The 27,387-nt window shown below is 56.4% G+C and overlaps 9 protein-coding genes across 9 annotated transcripts; 6 read left to right on the top strand and 3 right to left on the bottom strand.

The window, feature by feature from the left end:
- Positions 1–998: 998 nt before the first annotated feature.
- P884DRAFT_287518 (uncharacterized protein) lies at positions 999–2,580 on the top strand (the record flags this gene model as incomplete). Its single annotated transcript, XM_069443888.1, has 2 exons — positions 999–1,795; positions 1,934–2,580. The coding sequence occupies exons 1-2, from the start codon at positions 1,126–1,128 to the stop codon at positions 2,578–2,580; spliced, it is 1,317 nt and encodes a 438-aa protein (XP_069294358.1). The 5' UTR covers positions 999–1,125.
- Positions 2,581–2,609: 29 nt separating this feature from the next.
- P884DRAFT_73895 (uncharacterized protein) lies at positions 2,610–3,784 on the bottom strand. Its single transcript, XM_069446057.1, has 2 exons — positions 2,966–3,784; positions 2,610–2,902 (listed from the first exon to the last, which is right to left on the bottom strand). Exon 1 carries the CDS (start codon positions 3,706–3,708, stop codon positions 2,971–2,973), a length of 738 nt encoding a protein of 245 aa, XP_069294359.1. The 5' UTR covers positions 3,709–3,784; the 3' UTR covers positions 2,610–2,902; positions 2,966–2,970.
- Positions 3,785–6,571: 2,787 nt separating this feature from the next.
- Positions 6,572–9,570, top strand: P884DRAFT_287519 (uncharacterized protein; the record flags this gene model as incomplete). Its single annotated transcript, XM_069443889.1, has 8 exons — positions 6,572–6,838; positions 6,887–7,280; positions 7,345–8,453; positions 8,490–8,511; positions 8,592–8,654; positions 8,728–8,766; positions 8,922–9,347; positions 9,467–9,570. 8 exons carry the CDS (start codon positions 6,572–6,574, stop codon positions 9,568–9,570), a joined length of 2,424 nt encoding a protein of 807 aa, XP_069294360.1.
- Positions 9,571–11,048: 1,478 nt separating this feature from the next.
- P884DRAFT_315268 (uncharacterized protein) lies at positions 11,049–12,247 on the top strand (the record flags this gene model as incomplete). Its single annotated transcript, XM_069445261.1, has 3 exons — positions 11,049–11,167; positions 11,246–11,947; positions 12,067–12,247. 3 exons carry the CDS (start codon positions 11,049–11,051, stop codon positions 12,245–12,247), a joined length of 1,002 nt encoding a protein of 333 aa, XP_069294361.1.
- Positions 12,248–17,957: 5,710 nt separating this feature from the next.
- Positions 17,958–18,772, bottom strand: P884DRAFT_315271 (uncharacterized protein). Its single transcript, XM_069445262.1, has one exon. The coding sequence runs from the start codon at positions 18,752–18,754 to the stop codon at positions 18,251–18,253; it is 504 nt and encodes a 167-aa protein (XP_069294362.1). The 5' UTR covers positions 18,755–18,772; the 3' UTR covers positions 17,958–18,250.
- Positions 18,773–18,900: 128 nt separating this feature from the next.
- Positions 18,901–19,806, top strand: P884DRAFT_280392 (uncharacterized protein; the record flags this gene model as incomplete). The annotated part of the gene is made up of 3 exons (XM_069443431.1): positions 18,901–19,019; positions 19,185–19,619; positions 19,719–19,806. 3 exons carry the CDS (start codon positions 18,901–18,903, stop codon positions 19,804–19,806), a joined length of 642 nt encoding a protein of 213 aa, XP_069294363.1.
- Positions 19,807–21,623: 1,817 nt separating this feature from the next.
- Positions 21,624–22,706, top strand: P884DRAFT_294600 (uncharacterized protein; the record flags this gene model as incomplete). Its single annotated transcript, XM_069444287.1, has 3 exons — positions 21,624–21,735; positions 21,788–21,989; positions 22,051–22,706. Exons 2-3 carry the CDS (start codon positions 21,953–21,955, stop codon positions 22,704–22,706), a joined length of 693 nt encoding a protein of 230 aa, XP_069294364.1. The 5' UTR covers positions 21,624–21,735; positions 21,788–21,952.
- A 494-nt stretch (positions 22,707–23,200) lies between these two features.
- Positions 23,201–23,981, bottom strand: P884DRAFT_272591 (uncharacterized protein; the record flags this gene model as incomplete). Its single annotated transcript, XM_069442535.1, has 3 exons — positions 23,201–23,496; positions 23,583–23,778; positions 23,838–23,981. The coding sequence occupies 3 exons, from the start codon at positions 23,979–23,981 to the stop codon at positions 23,201–23,203; spliced, it is 636 nt and encodes a 211-aa protein (XP_069294365.1).
- A 1,182-nt stretch (positions 23,982–25,163) lies between these two features.
- P884DRAFT_332263 (fungal chitosanase of glycosyl hydrolase group 75-domain-containing protein) lies at positions 25,164–26,219 on the top strand (the record flags this gene model as incomplete). Its single annotated transcript, XM_069445773.1, has 2 exons — positions 25,164–25,386; positions 25,465–26,219. Exons 1-2 carry the CDS (start codon positions 25,194–25,196, stop codon positions 26,217–26,219), a joined length of 948 nt encoding a protein of 315 aa, XP_069294366.1. The 5' UTR covers positions 25,164–25,193.
- Between the last annotated feature and the right edge of the window lie 1,168 nt (positions 26,220–27,387).

The following is a 27,387-nucleotide window of genomic DNA, read 5'->3' on the forward strand; positions in this document are numbered from 1 at the left end:
TGGCATTGAAAATTCTGGACAAGATATCATTGACGAATCAAAGGAGCGAAAAATGGATGCCACGGGAAGTGAAAGACGATGCTTTGTTGAAGAGACCGCCTTGGAAATTGGAGGGCGTGGACTCAGATTGGACACCAGCTCACAGGCACCTCATCCACGAACCCCACTGTCATCTAATTATAATTATATCTTATCGATTCACCTTTTGTCAAAGGGAAACTATCGTGCACATCATTTTTCTTGTTTTTTTTTTTTTGGCATTCAGATAACGTATTCATAACCTGTTAGAGGGGCGCATTGGCTACCTAATTATCGGCTCAGGCACCGAAGTTTAATAATGCTCAGTACGAAGCAATTAAGTACGTGCCCAAGAGACATACATGTAACAGCACTTAATTAGTTCCTAATATATCGGAGAATACTCATCATTGAAAAATCTCCATTTCACTTTCTTCTTTGTCTCCCTTCCTCCTTGAGATGCCTCTGGTCCGAATCAATGAACGGAAACTGGTTGGCGCCTATCCTCAAACAACACGGCAATAATCCCACGGTAGATTCCCATGACTAATTAATTACCAAAAAAGCGTTCATCTCGTTCTCTTTTTTCCTTAGACTTTGTTCCAACTCTCCCTCCTCCGCTCGTCCTTTGCTGGGTGCGTATAATGCTAAGTTTGGATCTTCAGCTCTCGGTAATTCGTTGTTGTGTTTCTCCTCCTCGAGTTGCTGCTGTGATCCTCTTTGCCACAGCCCTTGGTCGAAAGCTGTCATCTTCCGTGTGAAATTTCTTGCATTGGAAAATCCCGCCGTGGCTTACACTGCAAAATTGTCGAGGATGGTTCCCGCGGCGATCGAGTATTGTTATTGGACCAGCCAGGCCGACAACCCGCGCGCCGCAGGCTAAAAAGGACACCATTGTGCCCGAACGGGAAAGCCAGCCACCATCTTTGGGAGATTGCGTGATCGGGTCTGCCCCGCACACCATGCCTTCTCTGATGTCTCTGAGATGAAGCGCCCTTTTCAATTATGAGAAGAAAAAAAAGTCGCTCACAGCACTCATCGTCGATCCAGGCGGAGCGCCGAAACGCGCGAATTTGAACGGTGCAAAGAGATTCAAAAGCCGGAGAGATGGACTCTGTCGAAATTGTCGTGGTAGCGTCGCCCTTTGCGAACCTGGCTCCCCTCTATGAGGCGGATTCAGATGCCGACGCGCTGCTCATTGTGCCGCCATCCAACAAAACCATTTCCTTGCGCAGTGAGCTGCCCTCCCATCCCAATGGAATCGGCAGCGAGCAGAACGGCCGGGGAGCGGCGACAGGTGTTCTTCAGACAGGCTTGCGCATCAAGGCCTCCTCGAAACACCTCGCACTCGCTTCGCGCGTCTTCAGGAACAAGCTGCAGTTCGGCAACACAAGGGCAGCGCGGCAATCCGACGGCCGCATTCATCTCAGGCTTGCTGAGGGATTCCACCCGACAGCGGTCAGCATCGTCATCAACGCGATCCACGGTCGGGGTTCGAAGGTTCCCAGGAACGTCGACCTAGAAACGCTTGCCCATATCGCCCTCTTTGTCGACCGTTTTCAACTCCTCGACGCTGTTGAGGTGTACGCCGACAGGTGGATTTCCACCCTGGAGCATTCCGATCCGGACACCTTCAGCCGAGACCCAATCCCCTGGATCTACATCAGCCACGTATTCCGCCAGGGCGACATCTTCAAGGAGGCTACGAAGCTAGCAGCTGCCCGAAGCTCCGGCCCTATTTCGACCCTCGGCCTCCCTATCAAGGAGAAGATCATCCGTACGTTTCCAATCCCCCTGTTTTCTGTTTCTTGTTTCTTTTCTTTTTTTTTGGACCTCTGCCTCTTCTTGATGTCATTACCCCTTCAGTTGTAATTAGGATTCAACCCAGCCCGAGACTGACCGCACAAACTCCCAGACCACATCGACGCCCAGCGTCAGGCCCTCCTCGCCCGCACCCTGGCCCCGCTCCACCAGGCCGTCGACACCCTCGTGTCGGGCGCGGCCGCCTGCTCCAGCCACCACTGCGACTCCCTCCTCCTGGGCGAGCTGATCAAGTCCCTGCAGGGGGGCGACCACCCGCAGGGACAGGAGCACGAGACGACGACGACGACGACGACGGCGACCGCGACGGGCCTGATCTGGCCGCGGCCCGCGCGGCCGTTCCCGGGTCTCGGCTTCGCCTCCGTCGTGGGGCGCGTGGACCGCGGGCTGGCGGCGTACGGCCGGGCCGTCGAGGCTCGCGTGGAAGCGGAGCGGCAGCGGCGGCAGTCGGTCGAGGTCGAGCCCTGGTACATGAAGAAGGGCGGCGGCGGCCCCGGCCCCTCCACGCCCGGCCGGCCCGGGTGGGGCGTCGTCAGCGACCGGCTGCCCGTCACCCCCGCCGCGTCTCCCGAGCCGGTCTATGCGAATCCGCGGCAGGAGCCCGGGAGCGACGGCGGGGAGCGGCGTCATCATCAGTGTGGCACTGCCGGGATCGTCGCCGCGCTGGGGGAGCTGCGGCGGCTGGGAGACGAGGTCGAGGGGTTGGTGCTGGAGGGGCGGCTCGGGTATCTGCAGTATTAGCATGGGCCGACCGTCGCTCGCGGTGTTTTATGGGAGAACAGCGCGGGAATCGGGTGACAGATCTTGAGAGATTGGGGGGAACAAAAAGAAAACAACAAAGTCAGTGTACTATAATATCACCGCATGGCGGGCTCCTTCCAGAGCGCTAAACTCTGTTGCGAACCTGGAAGGGAGCCTGCAGACGATCCCTCGGCTGTTTCTTTTTTCTCTTTTTTTTTCCTTCCCTCTTTCCTTTTATTTCTCCGGAGGCACTATACTCTCGCCGAAGTATTAACAGGATGGTTGTACATGCCCCGGTGTTATTGTCTCCTTGTCTCTGGTTCTAGGAGGTGCCCATCGAAGTTAACATTTTTTCCCCGAATCTGTCGACCAGGTACATACATACCTAGCCTACGCATCCCACCAGTTTGAAGCGTTGTTTTCCGACACTTTCACGTTTACGTGCGTGGGCGGCGGCCGATATGCTGTGCCCCCGCCCTGAACCTGGACCCCCACGTTGGTCCGATAAACAGGGAGCGGGAGACTTGTCACCGCTTGCCTGCCCAACGGAGTCGCAATGGAATCCAAGCCTCCTGGCACATGGCGCAGAGTTGCCCGTGGGTCAGGCTCTGCCACGCCATCCGCCGCGACACCGATCATGGGGTCCAGATAGTTCATGGCATGGTTCGTGTAAGCCGCCGGAGGCTCTCTCAGTTCCGCCTCCGCGGTGGCCTCGGAAGGAGCCGCGGCGGGTGTGGTGTAGGGGTCGGACGTGCTGGTTGCCGGCGGGGTGTCGTCGCCGGAGGAGCTGGACTCGGTAGATGAGGTCGAATAAGGCCCGCCTCGGTGCCTCCCGGACATGGTTTCTGGTGACGGTGGCGGTACCGGCTGCACATGCACCGTCCTGACCTCCTTTCTCATCTTTGTTCCCCTTCTAATCATTTGTATTTCCTTGAGAGGCCCGACGTGTGCTCGGCCGCAGGTATACCAGAGGAACACCAAGGCCACGGCCACCCCGAGGCAGACTCCCAAGACAATGAGCCCTTCAGGTTGGCTGTCCGAAGGGGAGGACCGGATGTTGAGGACTTGGGAAATTTTGACGGCGGTTGGGCTGGGGAAAATGAAAGAAGTGAGCTGCAGTGGAGGCATTGCGAAAAAGGGAGCTTTTGTTGTTTCTTATTAATTATTCAAGATACCGGCCTACTAGGAGAGAGGGTTTCCCCCGAACGTTGAGGTGAGACCTATACACTACGACAGCCTTGAAAAGACCACATGGTATAATTAATACCTAGTACTTGGTGATCGTTAAATGGGGTTTGTATGGTGGAACTCATTCAATTTCGGCCTGACGTATAACGTGTCGTCCAATATGCCCGAGGGTCTAGAATACGAAAAGGGAAAAGTCGGTGAAGAGACGCCCCGGAGATATGGGTACTCCGTAGGTCGAGGGCTGTGTTGGTGGTCTTCTCACCTTGTCGTCTCGGCCGGACCTAGCAACCTTGGCAGGGTTGTGCGATCCACCCGATCAAAAACGATCCAATATGGCAGTTGGCTTATGCACAATGTTCTCGTTTTGGCCTAGCGACAAGCGACGGCTGCGCATCTTGCCGTTCCGGGGGGGTCCGCCAGACTGCAGTATGCTGCATTCGATCGCGCCGGGCCAGATCGCGTGTCGATGGTTTGCATTTTTCTGGTTGCGCATGCAATGGCAGTGGAGTGCCGCCGTTGCGTGGTGGTCGGCCTAGATCTGTCTAAATGCTGTTCTTCGGACGCCAACGCACATCATGTCAGGGATCGGTACACTTGGCAGCGAGTGAATGAAGGCTCAGGGCTAACCGGTCAACAAACAACCCTGGAATTTCACCTCAAGTCGCACAAGGAGGTCTGCAGCGTACGACCGACACTTCCATCGACAGTGGCGAGTTCCTGGCGTGCCTAGGGCAACGGACAAGTGGCCTGGCCTCGTTGGGTGTGACGAAATCGTTCGGCGCGCAAGCTCTCTGAATTCTCGGTCAACGGGATTAACTTGGGTGATTCAATGTCCGGGATTCAATGCCGAGATGCCATACTCGAGGGGAGAGGCTGCAGCAGGGTGAAGTCTGTTTAACCGGCACGGAGAGGTCGGTGAATGTGCTGGTCTCTCGAGAAGGAGGGAAGGAGAGCGTGGAGGCAACGGCCACTTTCCCCATCTCTCCATGGCCTGCGGTCGCTGCGGACACCTAGAATCGCACAAAGCCGCATACTCTTGAACAGAACGTTCGCGGGGTTCCTTGACTGAAAGTCACTTCTCATGTCAGCCACGGTCCCTTCAGCTGAATTGAACACGTCCTGCGCCCAGAATGACGACATTAGCTGAATCGTCCTTCCCCGTCCCAAAACCCCTCAAGAACAGAAACCCGGCGGCATGCAGGTTGAGCAGTATTCGAACGATCCCGTCCTTCTGAGATCAGCTTGTCGAACGCGTCTTTGAACACGGTCAAGACCAGTGAGGCGAGTGGTTTCCGAGAAGGCGGTCGTCTGGGCCGTTGTCGATAATCCTCGGTGTTTTGGGGCGACAGTCTGCTAATTAGGCAGTCAGGCCTGGGGCGTGGGGTCGGAAATTAGTTAATACAGAGTAGTAGATAATTAGTTAGAGTAACCAGTCGGTCAAAAACAAGCAGCAGTGTCGGGGTATCCACACCCTGTGGCTGACATTCGAGTGAATGCGCGAGGATGCGATTGCAATAACAGGACTCGGTCATCACTGGGGAGTTTGTGTTTGTACTCATCTGGATAGGAACTCCGAATGACAATAGTAGCAGCCAAACAGAACTAGTAGAGTTGATCGCTTTCGTAGCCGCTGATAGTTAGCTAAGGCAACAACCTTAATTATCCCGCGTCTGGGGATGAAGAACCAGTTTTGAAGAGGGAGGCAAACCAGAGCAGCATCCTATCGGGTTTAATCTCGGGGACTTTGCCAGACGGTTCATTTAATGTTCAAGTCGAAGAGCAGCAAGCGAAGAAGTGTAGAAGTATCTAGTTGTCTTCCGTACACAGCGCTCGATGCTTTTCGTGGGCAAGTTGCCACTTGCAAACGTCGGTGTCACTGCTGCGATGAACCGAGTTAATGCCCGATTCCCCAGCCATCTGTGACCCAGAGGAATTAGGGGAGGCGGTCGCCCGGATTCAGGCTCTCCAGATGATGAGGATGATGCTTGGATCCTTGCGTCAAGGATCCCTTGATTGATTCCAAATTGCTACCTTGGGGGGGGGGGGGGGGTGGGTGCGAAGGGAAAGGAAGATAATTAAACGCATATGAAGTTGCATGTGGACGAATCCAATTGAACCTGGTGCCAAGCTCATTCGATCAAAAAGTGGGTATTTGTATGTACATGTAGGATCTCTCCCCTTGAGGTGAGGACTCGTTGTGATTAGTGTTCGTTACGCTCCGTACATATGTAGTACACAGGTGACAGGCCAGGTAGCTCAGCCCGAATCTGGGCGGGCGAAACCTAAGATTAGTTTGTAAGTTTCGCCAATCACGCGGTCGTCCATTGGCGGGTGCATTCCTCAACCTAGCCACGGCTGAATGGGTGCTGCAGTCCGCCTGCTGCGAGGCTCTTCCGTATGGAGTGTAATTACAATTATACTTCATACATACATGCACCATGTACATGTACCTAATGGTTCGCGACAGAACAGTGCGGTAGAAGATGGTTGGCTGATGCGATAGCACAAGGCAGACACAGCCGCTCTGGGAAGCCTGGTGAGGCTTCAATGGGGCGGGAGGTGTTGCAGAGCGAGGGACTTCCTTCCCCGTGTCCGCTTACGAAGAACAGCGACCTAAAAACAGCGCAGGCAGCTGCCACAAGCAGCCTGGAGGTGTTCCGCACCTGGCTGGTATTCAAGTTTTCCTTGCCTGCCTTCCTGACCTCAGGCAGCCAAGAGACTCGGAACCCCAAGCACCTCAAGCACCTCAAAAACCCCACTTGCCTCTGCAGGCCAGCACCCAACAGCCCATGCACAGTCAAGCATGTCCCCTGCCAATCGACTGTTCATTTTCAGAAAGGTGGCTTCGCGTCACGGCGACGATAAGACGAGCAACACAACACCAGCACCCGACGCCGACAAGTCGGTGGTGGATCGTGAACCTCCACCCGCATACGAGCCTGGAACGAGCAGTTCGGACTCATCGAATGCGCCAAATGTGCCAAATGTGCCAAATGCACCGGGCGGTGAGGCTGCCAGTCCGATTGCGGCGTTGGACCGTCTCGCCTCGTCCAACATACCGCTCGACAATGTGGACCTGTGTCTCGCCCATTTGAAGCTGCTGTTCGCATTCCAGTAGATGAAAGAAGATGTCGGATTCACCGACGGCCTCTGGGGCCTGTGGGACTCCCACGCGGGATCCCTGGACCCCGCGCGCATGGGACGGCAGAATCAGGGGAACATGCGAAGGAGAGCGGCGGGAGCGGACGGGGAATCTGAAGTACCTATTGAGATCAGAATGGGAGACAAGAACCTGGCGATCTTGAGCAAGATCCGCGAGAAGAGGTGGGCCTTTTTCGTGGCTCGAGCTGTCGATCGGTACCGTACCTGGTGGCAGACCGTGATGAGATGGCAGCAGAGCGCGCCCCTTACCGAGGACGACATGCGCATTGCCGGATCTCCCCGGTATTCCGAGTTCCCTTCTAACCCCGACGATATCCTGCCCTGGCGCGAAGACATGTTGCCCCCGCTTGGTGAGCTGCTTTCTTCTCCCACGGCTGTGTGTCCCCTATTATTACCGCTGACCCGCTTCTCAAGATGTCCTCCTGGTATGGCACACGCACATGTTGAACCCCCGCGCATTCCTCGAAGACTGCATGCTGGCCGGGTTGAGGCGGTTCTGGGTTACCGGTATGCCGTGGCATCTCATCAACAAGGTTATCGACGGCGAGTTCAACTACACCGTGTCTGCCGAGTGCGTGCAACGCTGGACTCGCGAGACTGGGCTTGCCTGGGAAAACGCCCAGGACCCCATGGCGAAGACGATCAGATGCCCACGCTGCAACACCTCGATCGACATCCCATGGACTACGTGCGAATTCCCGGAGCAGGCTCAGTTCCGGTCTGGTGACGGCAGTTACGACCCAGGCAACGGCTACGGCGATGCCAATCTGCAGTTCCCCTGTCCGAGCTGCAACATGATTGTATGCAAGGAGCTCCTCGCGGCCGCTCAATTTGTACAGGACCACAGGGCTCTTCTTGGTCCAACCTGCCGCCCCATGCCGGGGACGCTGCTTGACCCCATAACCGGTACTCCCTCTCGGCCGTCATCCCCCTGGGTTCCGCCAGCCCACGAATTCCCCAATAGGCTGCTAAAGAGCGGCTGTGGCTTCATCAGGAGCAACATAGCTACCCTCATGGTTTCGGGAACCCCGAATCCAAGCATGAAAGACGTGCGCGCCATGATCGACAACGTCATGAAAGACAAAAACAACATCAGAGAAATTGAGCAGGTCCCCCCCTCCGAATGGTTTCGCTTACCCGCGAAGTCGAGGATGGCCGTCCGCAAGATGATGTCGCGCTACTGGGAGAATTTTGGCCCGTTCGCGCTCGAACTTGGTCCCGCCGTCATGCGGCAGGGCATCTTTGTCGAGAAGATGTGCCAGTTGGACTGGCTGCATAGTCCGACAGCGAGTGACACGATGGAGCGGCTGATCGTCAAGTACCAAAGGTTCATGCAAATCACGGCCAGGAATCCCGGCAAGATCGCGGTGCCGACCTTGGATGTCGACCTCGCATGGCACACGCACCAGTTGAGCCCAGGCCGCTATTACCAATATACGGTAGACCTCGCCGGGCGGTTCATTGACCACGATGACAAGATCGACAGTACCACCCTGGGAGAGCAGTTTGAGTGGACCAGCAAAGTGTACCAGGAGTTGTAAAGCGAGGTGTACAGCGAGTGCACCTGTTGGTATTGCGAGTGTAAGTTCTCCGGGGTGTTCCTACCCCCCCCCCCCCCCCTTTTCTTTGACTGGTGTGTGACTGTCTCTGACATGGTCCAGCCGTCCGTTCCTCGCATATCAGCAGCGTCGGAAGTGTCCTTGGCCTGTCTAGACAAGAAAAGAGTACGTCCATCTCCCGAGGAAATGCATAATTTTCCGTCTGGCCTATTATCCATCCAGCTAACCCGTGGTGCAGTAGCCGAATCCTTCCACGCCTCGGGCGCCGCCTCTCTACGTACGTTGTCGTTGTCCTCATCGTCATCCTCCCTCCCCTCTTCCCCTTCTTCCTGCATTTATCTCCTATCACTATAGTTATGACCCACCACGTAGCCCCGGGTGCTAACCTGATGATGTCTTTCTTCTTTCTCTTCTTTCTTTCTTTTCTATTAGATCCTCCTTCTTCCTCGGCTCACATATCGGCCCACCCGGCTGTCCTCTCAAAACCCGACCCGGCAATCCTCTCCGCCCAGACCTGGAGCAGCGTCGCCTTCATCGGTAAGGTTAGGGAGGAGAACTACCAGCTGCGGCTCGACACGGCGTTGGCCAAGGCACGCGCCCGCGCGAGGAAGAAGGGCCGCGAGCCGCCCCGGCGGGAGGACGTCTACTATGACCACTGGGGCTACCCGTACGCCTACGCGGCGCCCTACGTCTACCCGCTCTGGTGGACGCCGGGGCTGTATTACGGGTGGTATCCCGGATACCTGGCGCTGTGCGGCGCCGGCGCGCACGCGGCGTGCGTGGCTGGCATGTGCGGTGGCAGCGTCGCGGCCGGCGCTTGCGGGGTGCCCCAGGGAGGCGGGTGCGGTGGTTTCCCAGGTAGGTAGTTTTCGTGTTTTCCTTATCTTGTTTCGTCCTTCTTCTTCTTCCCTTTGCTCCTCAACCTTTGGCCGCCCTGCAGGTATGCATAGAAGAGGTAGTTGCTGACCTATCCTCAGGGGCCGGCTGCAGCGGAGGAGGTGGATGCGGCGGGGGTTGTGGTGGTGGAGGAGGAGGTGGAAGTGGCGGCGGGGGTGGCTGTGGTGGAGGTGGAGGCTGTTAGTTTTATGCTGCCCTTTGCGGCTGGTTACTTCCTGTTTCCTCAGTTGTCTGCAGGACGAACGAGTGTTCAATGGGGGATTTCCAACGCTCCTACGGAGTAACGATGCGCGGTGTCTTCGGCTTTCGGTTTCTCCACGAGCTCTTGCTTTGGATGAAACGAGGTTTCAGGCGTACTTTATACCGAAGGTATTCATGGCTCGACACCGTTCTTTATCAAGTCTATGAATTCGTTAACGAACTTCCAGCTTGTAACTGCGCCCTGGGCAAACCGACCTCCACGAAACCATTGAAATGCAGCGTCCTGTGCAACCCCCGAAGAACTGTCTCGCAACGTCTCTTAACGAGGAAGCTATTACCAGGCCCGAAACCCACTCCGTCTATCCACTAACGGATTGGCCGGGTCGCTATAGCACACTGTTCGGCCTCTTTTTTTGGCCAAGCGGGGCAGTCGGGTTCGAGGACACTGGGGGGATAATACATACTACATCAGCAAATTCACAAATCTAGGGAATCCAACAGCACGCCCGCTTAAATAACAAGGTCGCACTGAGGCTTACGGTGGAGTTGGCATCGTTTCCCTCCATACTACCCAGGGGGAACCGCCAGTCCCAGCCCACCGGAAACTCTGATGGCGGGGCTGTGATACTGCAGCAGAGTCGCATCAAGCACAGCGGGGGATTTCGTGTACCACTCAGCTGGCGCCATCATGTCCTGTCCCGGGACTGTGGCACCGAAGATAGCGCCGTCCCGCAGCTGCTGACAGGCACTCCTATTGGCTTCCTCGACGAGGAAGATGCAGCCAAGCTCTGCCGAGCTGCGCTAATAAGCAGGGGCCCGGATCAGAACGGTTACGCCGCCATGCTTTTCGCACAGAGTTCACCGACAAGTCTCTCCGCTATGGCGGAGTCGACATCCTTCCCGGAGTCACGTCAACCAGCTGGACTAACCGCAATGTTGATCGGCAGGGTAAACCGCGCATTCTTTCTTTTTGCCTGCGGTTACACCAGCCGGCTCACACCACAAGAGCGGTCCGCGCACGGCCGGCAAGGGGGAGTTGGATCGTGTTGGGGCCCATTCGCCGCCTTCAAGTATTGTACGGAAAAAAAAAATTGTGGGCTGACCCGACAGTTCGGTCCAGTTCCTCCCGCCTCTTCCGTTCGTTGGTCCCGGGGGCCATGCACTCATGTAAGGGAAAGGAGAGGGGGGCCTGGGGGGGTGGGGGGGGGGCACGCCGAGGGGAAGAGGAAAGGGTAAAGCTGAACTGGCAAATCGTCATGTCCTTTCGGGCTTGTTTACGGCAGCCTCGTTAGATTTCCAACGTATGTATATCCACGGGCCCGACTCTGTCCCGCTGACGCGGTGCCATCTCTCCGTGGGCTCGTGGCCGTCTTTCGTTTGCCCTCCCATGATCTCACTATACGGCTTCAAATCGTGCCATCTCCATTGCACCGAAGAACGGTCCCTACAGCGCCCGACTCAATGGCCGCATTTGATCCAATTGAGTTCTTTGGCATCGGACACAGCCGAGATATTTCGATCGCTCCCCGCGCGAGGTCCCCGAGCCAGAGCACAATCAGCCTGTCGTCCATAGGCTTTCCGTCCCACCAAGCACTGCATACGAGGCAGGTTGAACACATCCTACACCGGCATTCTTTCTAATGTTGACCCCTTGACAGCTTGCCGGAGAGGTCGGGGTCTCAGGGCTTGTCGGCAGACCGCATCGAGACCGATCCGCGGTCGCCGGGCCACGCCTTTACCAACATCACCCCGGAAGACTCACTCGACGGCGCCGCCATCGCCCTCGACAACGACTCACCACCGGCCTCTCCGGATGTCTCCACCAACTCGAGCCGGGCATCGAACACGGACCGGCCCTTCGCCGTCGGGCGATACGTCCACAGCCACGAGCGCCACGAGGCACTGCTGCTGGCTATCTCGTGTGCCTTCCAGTGTCCCGGGCCATCGACCAGCAATGCTCCGAGCACGCCAGCCCCGGATCGTGGCCAAGAGGAGGAGGAGGAGGAGGAGGAAAACGACGATGCCGTCAGCTCGGCCCGAGACAACAAAACCGAGCACGACAGGCTTGAGCCCGCTGCCGCCGGCCCGCTCCGCCGATATCTTAGCGAGGCCCAAACCCACGAACAGCTCGCCCTCGGCCGTCTCCGCCATGACGATGCCCGGCAAGGGAGCGAGCGCAATAGCGGCGGCGGCGGCGGCACAAGCTCTTCGATCTCGCTATCGGCCGACAGCGGCGGCGCTCAGGGAGGCCGCTCTCTGGAAGGTGCTCGGCCGAATGTCCATCAAGGGCCGGAAACGGGCCCCGGTGATGGTAGCAGGGGCAATGACCCGGCCATGCTCCCCGATCTCGCGCGGTTATCGTAAGTAGTTCCCTTCCCAAGGCCGCTTTTAGAAATTCTGGTGGTCCTTCCTGCAGGACATTAATTATTATTACCTTGTCGCTAATTGACTAACGCTCCCTTTTTACACCCGCTCGCAGGCTTGAACTCCGGAGGGCGCGTATGGAGCGCGACGCTAACCATCTGCGGGCCCGTAGGGCTCAGCGCGTGAGGAAGTCGAGCGAGTCGCCGCCCGCGGGTCGTAAGAACAAGACGTCTGCCAAGAGGCCCGGCCGGTCGTCGCCGGAGGGACACAAGGACAAGATGCCCAGGCTGGGCTGAGTGTTCGTCCGGGACGCGGCGTGGAGGAGCTTGGTGGACGACTAATTAGATAATCATGTCCTTAATTAATACCAACACGATTTAACGCAGGAGTTGAGTTGATCACGAAGTGGATGGTTCGAGTTTGCCAATGACGCCGATCTGCTGGTGATGTAAGTAAGAGATAATTGTCTTCTCTCTCTAAATAATAGGTTGCGAAGTCGCAGTCAACGAGGTTGCCCTCATTATCCGTCTATCCCCAACGGGACATGAACTGTATACCGTACAAACCAAGAAAAAAAAGAATCCCCAAACCAGGGCCAAGAATCCCACAACGCCTGTCTGTCCCAAGCACAAACCATTAATGATGCTTACATGCCCAGATCCTCCCGATGTGCATAATTACCCTTACACAACTGTACAAGAAACCCAGCGGTTCTCGATGGCCCGGGTTCAAGCCCTCCTCACTACTCCTCTTCCTCCTCGTCCATCATGTCCGACCAACGCATGTTGGAGATGTAGGTGGGATCCCGGTCCCAGAACGACACCTTCTCCTCCGTCCGAGCATTCTCGATCTTCGGGGCCTTTTCCTCCTCCCCGACGGCGGCCCCGTTGTGCTCCGCCTCGAGCTTCTTGTCCCTCTCGTTCTCGGCCGCGATCTCCTCGAGCACCAGCGATCCCTGCTCCACCATGCGCGCAATCCTGTCCAGCATGCCCGTGTCAACCTCGCTGAAGTCCGACTCGTCATCGCTGGACGCGTTCTCCATTTCGTCGTCGTCGTCGTCGTCGTCGGCAATTGCGCTCGACGACGAGACATGGCGCTCCTCGACGCCGTCCTCGTCTTCTTCGGGGATCACCTCCAGCACCCGGCGCGCACACGTCTGCTGCACCTCCCCACCACCATTCACGATGTCCAACCCCTCCGTGTTCTGACGCTCTTCCAGTTGCTGCTGCCGCTGCTGCCGCTGCTGCCGCTGCTGCTCCTCTGCCTCCTCCTCGCGCAGCAGCCGCTCCCGCTCCGACTCGGGGAAGCACTCCCACCCGAACTCGTCAAAGAAGGGGACGCAGTCGTCCGTGCACCGGTGGCCGTACTCGGCACGAGAGAAGTCGAACACGTCCGACCCGGGCGCGTACCCGGTGAACCCGTCGTCTAGCCAGAGCTCCTCGCCCTCGGGCGTCGTCAACTTCAGCTCCGGGACCCCTGATGCTGCGGCGGCGGCGCGGGTAGCTGCCACGACCCAGTTCCGGTCCGCGTGTGCGACCCAGGTGCAGCGCGCCAGCATCCCGGCCGAGGCACCACTGGCCGCCGCCCGCTCGCGCCACAGCGCCAGCGTGCCGTCGCGCGGGCAGACGTACGACTCGAGGCCCCACGCCGTCTCCTCCAGGCCGGTCCAGGACAGCGGGGTGGCGCGCGCGCGGTAGGGCGAGGTCGGGTAGTCGAGGGCGAAGTCGTCGGCCCCGTCCTCGAAGCGAGAGAATTCGCCGCCGTCGTCGCGGGTGGCGTCACCGGGGGTGTCGTCCTCGCGGGGAAGAGGAGAGGAGAGGCTGGCGGGTCCGGCAGCGGGGTGGGGGTCGGCGTCGGCGTCGGCAGGACCGTCTTGCGCGTCGTCGTCGTCGTCATCGTAGCCGAACACAATCTCGATGCTGCCGGCGTCGTGGTTCTCGAGCGCCGGGGTGGACGGGCGCGCAAAGTGTTCGGCGGAGGCGTCCTCGGCGGCGGCGTCCTCGTCAATCCCGTCCGGATTCGAGATGAAGGCCGAGCTGGCGTCGTCGTCAACGTCCTCCTCTTCTTCTAAGTCCTCGTCCTCATCGCGGCCGAGGAAGTGCAGATCCATGGTAGGGCCGTCCGGGTAGGCGGCGCGGTACTGCTCGTAGTCGGCAATGGTGAGCTTCAGGAAGAGGTTGTCCTGGGGGTAGTGGTAGAGGATGCGGCCGTCGGAGAGGACCGCGAAGTAAAGTTCCGTGTCGCGCCATTCTCCTCCGGGAACGGGGAATGAGGCCACAATGTCCTAGTTCCTGGTCTCATCCACGTCTCGGGAGACTGTGGCGGGAGTGTGGAGCGATTCTGTCTCGTTTGCGATTCCGATGGTGTTGTTAATCTTGTCGTCCCCCGAAACCTGTTGAGGGACGACCTTTCCCTCGGAAGAGGCGGCGGCATGTGACTCGGCCTCTTTGGTCGGCGTGCCTGTGTATTCCGTCACCGGCGTTCCAGGGCAGGGCGCGCTGTCGAAGACTGCATCTGCCGAAACCTTGGACGCGGAGCTGCTTGCCGAGGTGCTGCGCGAGTGATTGCGAGCTGGGGCGTCCGTAACCTCGGCCTGAGCGAAGCCATCCTTGGTTTCAGGAGCTGCAATGTCGCGCTTCGCAGGAGGGACGCGCGTCGGAAGTGCTGCCACCTTGCGCGAGGGCTGCGCATGCACAGGGCCGCCGTTGATGGTGAGCGCACGGGCTGCCTTCTCGAGACGCAGGTTCTGGAGGTTGAACTGCGCAGTCGACCGATTGGCGAGCCTCTCGCGGACAAGCTCGCGCTCTGACTTGCCCTTTTCGACGATCTGAGGGACGCACCAGGTAGTGTCGATCTCCATGAGCAGTTCTAGACCAGCCTGGAAGGTGCTGGAGACGGGAGCATCGAAATCATCCTCGAGGATGAGAGGGAAGACAGGAAGTGGCATCGGCTCTTCGTTCCCTTCGTCGGAGATGGTCTCCATGGACTCGACATCGCTGATCTGGGTCAGCTCCTCATCCGTAGCCTCAACGGCAACGTCGGCATTGGTGTCAAGGTTTTCATTGCTGCTGACAACGATGTCCTCGATGACATCCTTGGCGACACCCTCGGAGTCCTCGACGAAGTCCTGATGAGAGATGTTCTCTGGAGCGGATGTGATGTCTTGGGTAGCAACGGCCTCTGGCTCGTCAGCGGGGTTGCTTTCAATGTCCAGTTTGACCGAGACTTCTGCCGCCGAGGTGTCCTCAACGTTGTCGAGTCCGGCAGCTGCCGAGGTGACGTCAGAGACTTTGGCAGCCTCGATAGAAGAGTCAAGGGAGTTATCAAGTGCATCAACAGCAGAAGTGACAGTATCAGTTAAGCCCTCGGAAACAACGCGAACGGAGTCCTCCTTCGGGGACTCGGTGTGCTGAGTCTCATCGGAGACGTTGTCTGTGGCCTGAACCTCAGCATCCAGAGTGCACTCAGCAGCGGCGACGGCCTCCGCTTCGGAAACAATCAAGTCGACCTCGGAAGCATCGTGCTGCTCCTCGGTGGCACAGGCAACGGCAATGGCAGTAGAACCCTCGGCCTCATCAACGATAGGCTCAGCATCGCGAGTGATGTCAGGGAGCGAAGCATCGACAGGCGCAGTGCTGTCCTCGGTGCAAGCGACGGCGGTCTCGGCCTGCTGAGATGCGATGACGTCTTCGGTGACGGCAGTAACTGTAGGGGACTCGGCGTTCATGCCCTGGCTGTCTTCATTGGGCAGAGTGATGGTTGCGGCAGCCTCATTGTCTTCCTTGATGATGGCCGAGTCGACTGGGCCAGGAGTCTCCACCGGCGGACAAGCGGAGATCTCCGGAACGGGCGTCTGGTGGGAAGTAGAAGCCTTACTGAAGGCGGGAACGCCTTTGTCGTCTTCGTTGTCAGAAATGGGTGAGACGGTGGAGACATCAAGGTGAGCCAGCGTCTCGAAGGTGTCGGCATTGCCGAGGGCAACGGCGGAGAGCAGGGCCTCAAAGAAGAGAGAGAAGCCCTGGGAGATGGGCCTGAAGGGGCCAGTGGTGAAGACCGCGCCCATGGGCCGGCGGGCGACAGCCAGGGGAGAGAGCTTCTCGACAGTAACCGCCGTCTCCATTGCGACTGTCGGTTCCGTCTGGTCTGTGTTCATCATCTCGTCAGTCAGCCGGTCATGATGTGAGGTGAGCTTGTAAACAATTTGCTTAAATTACGCGACGTCGAAGGGGAAAATTTTGAGCGCGTCGGCAACCGAGGTGATGGAGCAAGTGGTCAGAGCTGGTGGGTAAGAAGGTGGGGTGTTTCGGGGAGACGATGGGCCAAGCGCCAAGGGTCTGGGTCCTAGAATGAGCCAGGTCCGGCGCTCTCGCGATGATGGTGTCATGCTCTCAGCCTTGTGGAGCTGGTGCCCTGTCGCCACTTGCGGACTTCCCTGGAGGAGATGCGATGATGGGAGGATGCGACTAATTTGTCTTTTTTTTCTTACCTACCTGGATGATGAGTTGCGAAAAGTGATGAAGGAATTCCTGATGGAATCGATAAAATTGATGGCATCTAAGCCTGAGATGGAAAGTCGAGATTGCTGTTAATTGGAGATGGTTTGGTCGGTTGTGGGTTGTGGTAGAGCGACCACTTCGGGAAAAAGTATATGAAAAAATAAGGGAAGAAGAGGTAATTAAAATCCAGAGATGAAATGCGAGCTGAAGAGGTTCAATTGAGTTGCCTACGTACTGCGCGCGACTCTGCGAGACAGCGAAGATGGTGAGATGGAATTGCTAAGATTGCAAGTGTGAACGATCGCAGACTGCAGAAGCTGGGCGAAGAAGCTGTGAGGAAGAAAGGAATTGGAAGAGGGAGAAGATGAGGAAGCCGGTATTTATTGTCGTCCCGGGCGACCTGCTTCCATCCGAAGTTTCTACTGAACAACAGGTCTGTTCAGATTAGATTTGTTTAGTCACTTGGAGCAACAGAAGGAGAAAACGAAGGGTGTTTACTCTCTAATTACTTGAAGAATCAAAACATTTCAAGAGCAGGCTCGCAAGTATGTTCCACCCCAGTACTGACCAGGCAGGCACTGGCACTCTTATGAGCCCCCTTCAGCTCGTGTTTCGAGGCAGACGTGGTTTCTAGCAACCGGCGCCTGATAACCTGAGGTATCGATGCCCCAACTCTTCTGGTTCGTTTATTCAGTCTCCTCAGCCCAGTTTTGGTGGACTTTCTCTGAGAAGGAGCCAACCATCCAATGAAGAGCAGATGTCAGCCCTTGCTGCGCGCTTCAGTGGAGGCAAATTACATGTACCTATCAGGCCCAACCACGACCCGGATCGTGTGATAAGTTTGGCCAGTTTCGAAGCCGCAAGATGGGAACCACATGGTCGGGTCAGTCCAATTTTATCTCGACTCTCTGGTTGTCGAGCCCTCGACCAAACGGAATGATCAGAGTGGCCATTGCATGGCGCCAGCGCACTTGCCCCGTAGATCCGGGCCCCGCTGCTTATTGTGTTCTTGCATAGACCCACATCTCATCTTCAAGTTTGTTAGATTCTCTTCGGTTGAAGAACTCAATGCCTGGAATTTGAATGCACCGGACGGACAGAGGCACCAAGAAAGGCAAAATGGGAAATCAACAAGGAATAAGAAAGACACTCTCCATTCGCTTCATCTCCGTTTTGTTTTCACATATCAGCGTGCTGCGATGATTCAAAACCTGGGAACTAAATACTCTGTTCATTGCAAACGATGCTGATGGCAAGGTCAAGGTTTTTTAGGTATTTTCCGACATAGGGCCAGCCCGAAAACTACTAGGTAAGCTACTCTGCTCCCAAACACCAGCGAGACTCCTAGCTGATCTCGTGAGACTCCCAACGCGGACTTCGCTCATAACCTTGCCGGAACAGTGATATGAATGCCCGGTCATTTCTCTTCCAAGTGTTGAAGACTCCGGTTATCCCACCGCGACTACCCGCACTTCCGCGCCCGAAGGCTTCGAGTTAGTCTTCTAGCTTGGCTACGATCCTCTCTGTGGACATGGCACTCTCTCCATCCGGCAGCTCACCCAGATACGCCAGACAAGCCTCCTTCATCTAGTAAGAAGCGCTCATTGACCACAATCTCTCTGATTTCCTGGATGCATGCGTCGAGTTTGGCCATAGCTTTTCGTTGTCTGCCTATCACTCGTGCCCGTCCTACATCCTGTTCAAATCGGCCGACAGGTGTGTTGAACTCGTCCCGGAGTTGCATATATCGGCAGGCGATATCGGGGTGCTGCTGTTCCAAGGACAAAATGTCGCTCCGGCCATCTACAAGCTGGCCGATGATGACAGCGCGGCCTTTCTCGAGGTATCGAGGGCGTCGGCCGGCCCATTGGATGCAAGGGGGATGGCACAAACGCCAGAAGAGACGCTAGCAAAGGTCGACATGACGAACTGCTGGTCACTGCGATCGAGGAGCTTCGTGTTTACGGCCGGAAGGAGGTCGATAAAATCTTGTCCGAGATCAATTGCGGTGCCGGTTTTTGCTTGGGCAGCAAAGAGAGGAAGACATCCAGCAGCTGCCTGGATTCGATTGAAGGGAATAGCGGTTTGACAACGCCAAGCGTTGTAAAAGCACAACGACGCTTCCTCTAGGTCGGCCATCTTGCTCGTTCGTCTGCACCGACGCACAAGCTTGTTTCCTAGATTTCTCAACAGGGCTGCCCGGTCAGGGTGGTCATGTGGAGTTGCGTCAACTGCCTGTCTGGCTATTCCGATGGCTTCTTCTAAGTCGGTCATCTCGCCCGTTCGTTCGTACCTGCTTGCAAGCATGACCCCAAGGTTGTTTAACCCGGCGTCGCACGAGTGATGAAGCGCCGTCACGGTTTGCCCGAATGCTCGCTCTGGCAAATTCCTCTGCCATTTCAATGGCACTTTTGCTTCCAGTTTTCTCATACACCAGGTATGCCCCAGTCGCAATGGCCCCAAGCGTCACGCTCCGGGAGGACACGGCCGCGGTCGAGAAGGATCCGAGCAGGAGGGCCGAGTATCAAAAGGGGGAAGTGTTCGGGAAGTTCCGCACCGACGCGTCCATGGAGTAATTACATCTTCTTCGACCATCAGTGGTGGCGGCGGGCGTGGACGGCCCAAAAATCATCCTGGCTAAGCGGGCGCTGCTGGTCCGCGGCCGCTACCGGATCCACTAGGACCTCTTCTGCTCGGCCGTGCGCCACGGAGCGGCATTGGGCATCGCGATTTCGAGCCATCCGATATTCGGCAACTACTTCGACCCGCCTACCACTCCCTTCTGGGAGGTGCAGGCCATTCGGAAACAATCCAATGCCGCCACGAATCCCAATCCGGCCGACGAGCTGCTCTCATACCTGATCCGTACCCGGCACCGTCACGCCACCGACCCTAGAGACAAGCTCTACTCCGCCCTGGGCTTCACCGACGGCAAACTCAAGGCCCTGGAGATCGTGCCCGACTATCGACTGCCTCACCGGGACGTCTATCGAGACGTGACGAGGAGGCTGATCGAGGTGTCAGGAAATCTCGACGTGCTCGGTCTATGCTTCCCCTTCAAGAAACTCAGCACCTCGGGACTGCCCTCCTGGGTCCCAGACTGGGGGCCGGCTGAGAGGATCGCCCAGCCGCTCATGTCGGATGCTCATGGCAACCCTCGGAAGGCGCATGCGTCGCGCGGCTCGACGGCCGCACCCCCCTGGGAGGACAAGGACAACCACGACGGAAACTGTTTGGTTCTCCAGGGCCACGTTGTAGACACCATCTCGAGCCTTGCCTCCGTCCAGCACCACTACGACGACGTGAAGTGGGACGACGACTTCAACTTTGACGACCGGGACGGCGACCCTTGGTATTAATCAGCGGGCTTGTCTCGGGCATGCTCGAACTCAGGTTCCGAGGTTCGCGGTCCCCCTATTTCTGCGCCAGGTACGGAGTACAGGAGCCCTCCTCGACCCACAATAAGAAACAAACAAGGTGCCCTGAAGCAGGCGGGCGTGGACCCCGACAGGATAACGGCTGGGGACAGGATGACGGCTGGGGACGGGATCTTTTGGATTGCGCGTAAGGGCAAGGGCGACACCTACATTCCTTTTACGCTCCGTGAATGGCAGGACCTTCAAAACGGGAGGGCCAGATTATAACGACCTAGCGACTAGATGAGTTGGAGCGTGCGCCAAACCGCAAATACACAGTATATATTAGAAAATATTCCCATTTGCCCTTCCCGGAGGCCCTATAGCAATCTGCCCAGGGCGCGAGCCACCCGCAAGTGACATGCGAACGGGTTGCCGCACGTGTGCCCTCTGTTGAGTGTTTTATCGTTACACAGCCCTGCCAGCAAGGCCTGGTTTCTTTGACGTCGGGTCATTGGGATTATCTAATTAATTAGGTACTCGGAAGTAACTATGGTGATCCGGCCGGTCGCCGGTGAGGAATGCCCATCCTCGGCACTTTTGATTGGAGGGCCGACACCTCGGGAAATTGCAACGCAACCGCGTAGAAACACTGCCAGAAAAGTAATGGGATCCTGCGAATTACGGATGAGCAGTTTCCAGATCCAAAGTTCCCGGATGGAACTTTGGCAGATGCATGAAATCGCCGGCCAGAAGGGGAAGGGATCCGACTCAGTCGCCTGCCGCACGTACAAGTAAGCGCCCGCCGAGGAGGTCTAATTAACCCCGGGTTTTATAGCGGCTGCGTTCCAGTGACCATAGTTACTCCCCAGACTTGGCCTGACAAAACCCCGCCTTCAACGAGTATCACGTGATGTCATCTTACTATAGAAGGAGAATTACTGCTTGATCATTTCGAAATAATTCTCAATCAAGGACGCAATAGGAATACCAACCTTTCAATTCAATTCCCCAGATATGGGGTATTCAAAGAGGTTCCCCGTCAGCTAGCGACTGGCCAGGTCAACCAACGCTGTCATGTTTGCAGTTGGAAACAAACTCGCGTCTGTGCCAAACCGGAACTTTTGGAGTGGAGCCGATGTTCGCGCAACCTGGTTTGCTCGCTGGCGCAACATGCTACTCCGTACTCATAGTCCATCCCCGCGTGGATCTGTAATTAGGCATTAATTAATTGGTCGATCGACTTCAATGGTGGAAGTTCAGAGGAGCATGGCTCAACCTTGAGTTTCGTGTTTCAAATTTTCCTCCCTTCGTCTCAAGGCCCGAAAATTATCTGTCATGATGGCAGCGGCATCCTTGCGAGGCCGGAATTGTTCGTACCTAGGTTATACATTGGAATTTTATTCCTTTGGTGATAAATTATAGACGTGCTAGCTTCGGACCTCAACATCGCTCAGGTCGAAGTCCAAACCCATCGTATAATTACCAATTCGAACGGTGTTGATAGGTTCAACTAGGCGGGTGCAAGTAATAGACTTTGGAGCTACCAAACACCGGGGTTTTCGTGACGCCATAAAGCCGAGAGTGCAACGACAGGCGTTTCCGCCATCTCATGCAGCGTTTCGAGGTCGGTGCGCAAGGGGAGGGGGAGAGTCCTGGCCCAGCTTCGACCACCGCAGCACTAACAGCGGGACCCGAGACGCCAAACGCATCGCATTTTTCCAAGCCACCATCATCGTCCGAAAGGCATGTTTGAGCTGTCCACAGAAACGGACAATCAGGGCAGTCCTTTTGTTTGCACGGTACTGTAATTACCTGGTGGACATGACCTCGGACGAACCCTCACCGTATCGAGACCGTGGTGCGACCCCGGCCGTCCTGAGCGAGTATAAGATTCAGTGTCTTCCCACCGAGTGGTGGCATCCGAGAGTTGTAGGTAAATTATTTATCTCGATTTTCCACAGGTGTTATTAATTCATCCAAGTTTTCCGGCTTGCCACTACCGCATATCCGGACCAGGCGTCCTTTCTCTTCTTACGCCCTCATCATCTCTTCTCATCACAGTCGCTGGCCGACATCCCGCTCTTTTTTTCTCTCGAGATAATCCTGCAACGGCTCATTCTGCTCTGTTTCCTCCGGTTTCGCTACCATGGTTCAGTTCTATACCGTTGTCGGGGCGCTCGCCTGTGAGTACAGTATTAATTGTGTGGGCATTTGCGCATGGTTTCCGTCACTAAACTCCAACAGTGACTTTTTCGGCTGTCCAGGCTGCGCCTAATCTTTCCGCCCGCCAGAACATCCCCGACCCGGCTGGGGAGAAAAACGTGGGTAACGGGAGGGGCTTGCAGTTTATCGGCGGCCAGTGTCTCGGCGCGGCCGACTGTGCCTCTGGATGCTGTGCTATCCTACCCAAAGGCGGCCAGACCATCGGCGTCTGCTCTGGTGTTGGTGCTCAGAACCAGGCGGGCAAACAAGGCTGCGGCTTCGAGAGCGGCGGTGTTGCTGGCAACCAAACCCAAGATGGTAGCCAGGGTGGGAACCAGAACAACACCGGGGGCAATCAGCGCAACGGCGGGAACAACCAATGCAACAATCAGGGGGGCAACCAAGACAACCAAGACGACCAAGGCGACCAAAACAACGGCCAAACCGGCGCCACCATCCGGCCCAGCACCCTCAAGCCCGACCCCGCGGGTGCCGCCAACGTCGGCAACGGCCAAGGGCAGCAGTTCATCGGGGGCGAGTGCACCAGCGACGCCGACTGCGCCTCGGCGTGCTGCGCCCTGGTGAACACGGGCGAGGAGAGATTCGGCATCTGCTCCGGCCCTGCGGCCAACACTCAGAACGGCAAGCAGGGCTGCGGCTTTCCCGTTGGTGGGAAGAACATCTCCGGCTCGGCTTGACGGCGCGGACTGTCTCGAGCGCACATCATCTAGCACGGCTTCTGTTGCATTGACCGCTCACGTGTTTGGCGCCCTTCAGTGCCTAGGTAGCCAAACAGCACATTCAGCAAGGGAGCCAACCGTTGTATGTTAGGTAACCTGTTATGTACAAAAAATAGCATAGAGTATCCCTATCCTTGATATCTAGGAGGAATGGCTTCTATCCTTTTCCAGCTTCTCGACTTATTACGTCTCGGTATTCACGAAATACCCATCAAACGTGAATAGTTATGAGATCCATTATCCTTTCAACCGGCCGCTGACGAACAGGCAAGAAGACGTTACAAGCGTCATCCATATCCATCCTTCTGCGTCACAGACACCCCGTCAGGGTGGCTGGTGGTTAGACCCGTCGCCTCACGCGGCGAGGGCTACCCTACCGAATTGTCGGCCGCAATGGCCCCATGCCAAGGAAGCTCTCAATTACCCTGCCCGTCCCTCAGACAGTGCCTGTCTTAGAACAGGACAGCGGCGCAGGAAACGACAGCCGCTAGCAGCATCCCCCCTCCGGCGGCAGGACGAAGCATCCCGGCGCCCGCCGTCTGGTCCTCATCGTCGTCCAGGTCAAAGATAGCCACAGGCAAGGCCATGGTCGTGTTCTTGATCTCCGTAGGTGCGAGACCCGGTGCTCGGACGGCGGCATCGGCAGGGGTTGCGACCGATGCGCCGTCTGGTAACCATGTGCCGTTAGAGATGATGCCGTCGTTGGTGACTCGGGACACGATCCGGGCGACGTTGGCGGCGGTAAGAGCTGGAAGGGAGAAAAGAAGAAAGGTTAGCAAAGGAGATTTGGTTTGCTAACGAACAAGACTCGGAAGCTCAGCATGGAAACCTTACCAGCAGTGCAGCGATCAATAGCCCACCGCCTAGTGCTGCCGATGTCTGCATCCTCAGAACAGCTGGCGCGGACGCCCTCCTTGGCCAGCCTCTTGAACGGCCTGCTGCGGCACAGGCAGGCAACTTCGGGGGTGCCGTCGGCATTCTCGCAGCCAAAGCTGGGGGCGCGAAGGACCATCTCGTTCATGATTGGTTTCTGGGAAATGTGTGAGAACGGAGACAGACCGAGCATACTCACTCCGAAGCTCAACTTACAGAGCACGAGGGAAGGCCGTCAACTATGGTAGCAGCAGCAATCGTGGCGGCTCTCGGTATAGGGGCCGCGTGCACAGGAGCGACGGCGATAACCGCGGCAATGGTGACCACAAGGCCCGAGAAGACGAAAGATTTTAGCGGCATTGTATGGTTTTGCGTCGAAGAAATTGGACAGTATCTGGAAGAACGCAGAATGGCGCTGATTTCTTGCTGCAGGGAGGGAGATGTTCCAAGATAGCTGCATCAATGCTAGAACCAGGATGAACTGTGATGCGGGAGTCAACCTTTATACTTGGATGAAAGTAAACGTCCTGGGTGTCTGAGCAATTTGCCGCGTAATCCAGCAGTCCAACAGTCACCGACATCAGCATATGCACGAGCCGGACATGCCAACCTTGATGACGAGACACTGAGCTGCATCTCAGCAGCGAACTCTTACCCCCGACGAGGGACATGTTCACAGTGCGCAATGACGCGTTCATATGCAAGCTTCGGTTGCTAATTAACAATGGCCCTGAAGCAGAGCCGTACTCTTCGGCGGGTCCTACAATCGGAGGCAATGCCAATCTTGCTACACCACCCGCTCAACGTCGGGAGAGTTCTCGTGTCTTGCCGAACCTGAACCGCTGGGGTGAGCTGCCCGGATAACATGACGGCTGCTCAAACACACCCAGTAAGTAGAAGCATAATTGCCTGGTGGCTATAGTTTGTTAGGTCGCGCCGCTGCACTGAGATTGGCTGGGGATTCAAGTCCACGTTGTCTGGGAGGCGAACAACCGTCCGGCCCTTCTTCAACTCCCAATTGCCTTCCCTCCAAATGGTCCTCGCTGGAATTCCATGCAGGGCCCGGACATTGACTCGCTTCCGTAAGAAAAAGAATATCGCATTGCACTGTGAGAGACTGACTTACGCCATTTGCAGGGCAGTGTTCCGCAGGATAATTATACATGACCGTCTCGAACCTTAGCTGCCGAATCAGGCAACCTAGGTTGGTTTTGCACCGGGACCTGGAAATTTCCATGCCTTGCTAGGTAGCTAGCTTAAGTAGTAACATGTGAAAGGTTTTTGTGGCGGGTGAAAATACTGAGGAGAAACAGAGAAGGGCATGTGTTCGTCCTGTGGAAGGGGCAAACTACCTGACGCCTCAGCATGCACCTCAAAAACGAACTATTAATTAGTGCCTGGCGCGTTTAAGACGGCAGCGCGTTCTCCCTGGAACAGCAAACTTGCGGGCTATCAATTATTTCAACCACACGTTGCTCATTCTCTGCGCCACTCACCCTTGGGAACTTTAACCATCCCACGAACTCATTGTACAACCGTTGCAAAAAAAAAAAAAAAAAAAAAAAAAAAAAAATGTCGACACAATTCCCACTCTACACCTCCAAGATTGTCCTCATTCACCTCATCACACTGTCTCTCGCCGGAGTAACAACGGCACGCGACGCTCCGAAAAATCTCCTCGGGTTCTACGATGCAATACGAGCACAAGGGCACTGCCGCCACGAACTCGCATCAGGCTTCTACAGCCGCGACAATGGCCCCAACAGTAATTACGCCCATTGTTAATTATTCCATCTCATGATGACAAGCATCAAACTAAGCAGTGTCCTCGAACACACAACAGACTTTGCCTACTGCGGCGACTACCTCGACACCGCGGGCATAATCTATATCCAAGGCCGCTCCGGCGCCCTGGCCAACCTGGACGTAGATTGCGACGGCGCTTCGGGCGGCCCCAGCGACGACGGCCGGTGCCGGCGCGAGCTCAGCACGGACCTGCAGAACGCCACCTCGTTCCGCGACCTGCTCGCCAGCTACGGCCGCGCCGGCGTCGCCGAACTCAACCCGTACGTCCACCCTTACGTCGTGTTCGGCAACGCGCCGGCCACGAAGACTACCACATCCTCGGGACGGGAGGCCAAGTCGGGAGAGTGGCGAGCGTTCGATCCGTCCGAGTACGGGATGCGGCCGCTCGGCGTCATGGCGGTCGTCTGCCCGACGAGCCGGAAGCTGGTGTACGGCGTGTGGGGGGACATGAACGGGGACGACGGGGCCAGGCCGATGGTCGGGGAGGCGTCGCTGGCGCTGGTGACGGCCTGCGGCGGAAGGGGGGTCAGCGGGGCGGACGGGATCGACGAGGACGCCGCCCTGTTCCTGGGGTTCACGGGCGACGAGGCGGTGCCGGGACGCGACGGCGCCGACTGGGCCGCCAAGGACTTTGACGCGTTTGAGAGGAGCATCGAAGGATTGGGAAACAGGCTGGTGGAGCGTGTCCGGGCTGCAGACGAGGCCGCGTCGTGCAGCGTCCGGCCAAGCTGGGCCCGAATCGCAGCTGTTGCTGTTGCGGTGGTGGGCTCGAGATGGTTGCTTCTGTCATAGGTTGCGAGCAGCGCACATCCGAGGAGGATGAGACTGGGTCGTTATTATGATGTATTCATACTGTGCCAACCTGTTTTGGTGAGCATTATGAGATCCAGTGCTGCTATATTAAGCGAGATCCACGAGCCAATTGTGATAATGACGCGGAATTTAATTAAGCTTCAGACTTTGGCTTCTTTGTAGAGTCTGAACGAGTCTGGTCATGGTGTTTTACCTATTAAAATAAGGTTCAAGCAAGAGGAGAGGCGGCCCGCACCGTTCGTTAAATGATGCAGTACGTACGCGTCCTTCATGAACGGTTAGATAAGATAAGCAATGTGGAGCCTGCAAACGGTGGGCGGAGCTTTCTTTGTGCCCACTCTCTTCTTATACAAAGCCACAGGGCCAGCAAACGTAGGAAGAGGACATCGAACTTTTGAACTATCTTGATTTTACTTACAACCAGACCTCGATCAGCCAGGTTTTTGACCTATGGTAAGCAGGGCAGTTGACCTGACAAGTGATAGACAGTTGACCTGACAAGGTTGACCTGATCAGTGGTCAAGTTAGACGGTTGACCTGACCAGTTCAAAAAAACGGGGGCTGACCAAACCACCGGACTTGGCCTGCCTAACGCGTCCACATAACACGCCTACGGGATTGGGCTGATTCAATCATCTACTTTACTTTTTCAGATTCGTTTTATATCCACAATTATATTTTTCATGGTTCGGCTGGCCAGGTAAGCATGAGCGACCAAGCGACGGTTAGACTGGTTGAATAATTATAAGATTGGTCAGGCCAAGTCTCGAGAGTCTGGTCAGATCAGGCCCCAGTCATGTCTGAATCAGCGCTCTCAACAACGCAAACAATGCAAATTTGAAGCGATATTTGCTCTGCTTTGGCTACACGTGACCGGTATTTGCGTTGACTCGAACTTACATAGTACTCAAATCTACTCAAGTGCCCTAATATAACCCTAACCCAGTACAGAGCCCCTTTCCGAGCCCAACTCCCCTGAGCGATACTATTAAATCTTAGAACCAGCCACCAAAACGCTCAAAAACGTAATAAAATTCGTAAGTCTCCAAACTGTTCTGACTGCGCAGTAGCCCCCCTGCCCTTTTATATATACTAGCGCCCCTAACTCGGCGGATATCTATCCCCTTAGTATTGTATCTGACTCTCT

Source organism: Thermothelomyces heterothallicus (genome assembly GCF_042370625.1).
Source record: "Thermothelomyces heterothallicus CBS 202.75 unplaced genomic scaffold P884_scaffold_29, whole genome shotgun sequence".
Taxonomy (NCBI): domain Eukaryota; kingdom Fungi; phylum Ascomycota; class Sordariomycetes; order Sordariales; family Chaetomiaceae; genus Thermothelomyces; species Thermothelomyces heterothallicus.

What these genes read in the sequence shown, in the direction of transcription:
- P884DRAFT_73895 (XM_069446057.1), bottom strand. Translation starts at nt 3,708, where the DNA reads ATGCCTCCACTGCAGCTCACTTCTTTCATTTTCCCCAGCCCAACCGCC.
- P884DRAFT_315271 (XM_069445262.1), bottom strand. Translation starts at nt 18,754, where the DNA reads ATGCTTGCAAGCAGGTACGAACGAACGGGCGAGATGACCGACTTAGAA.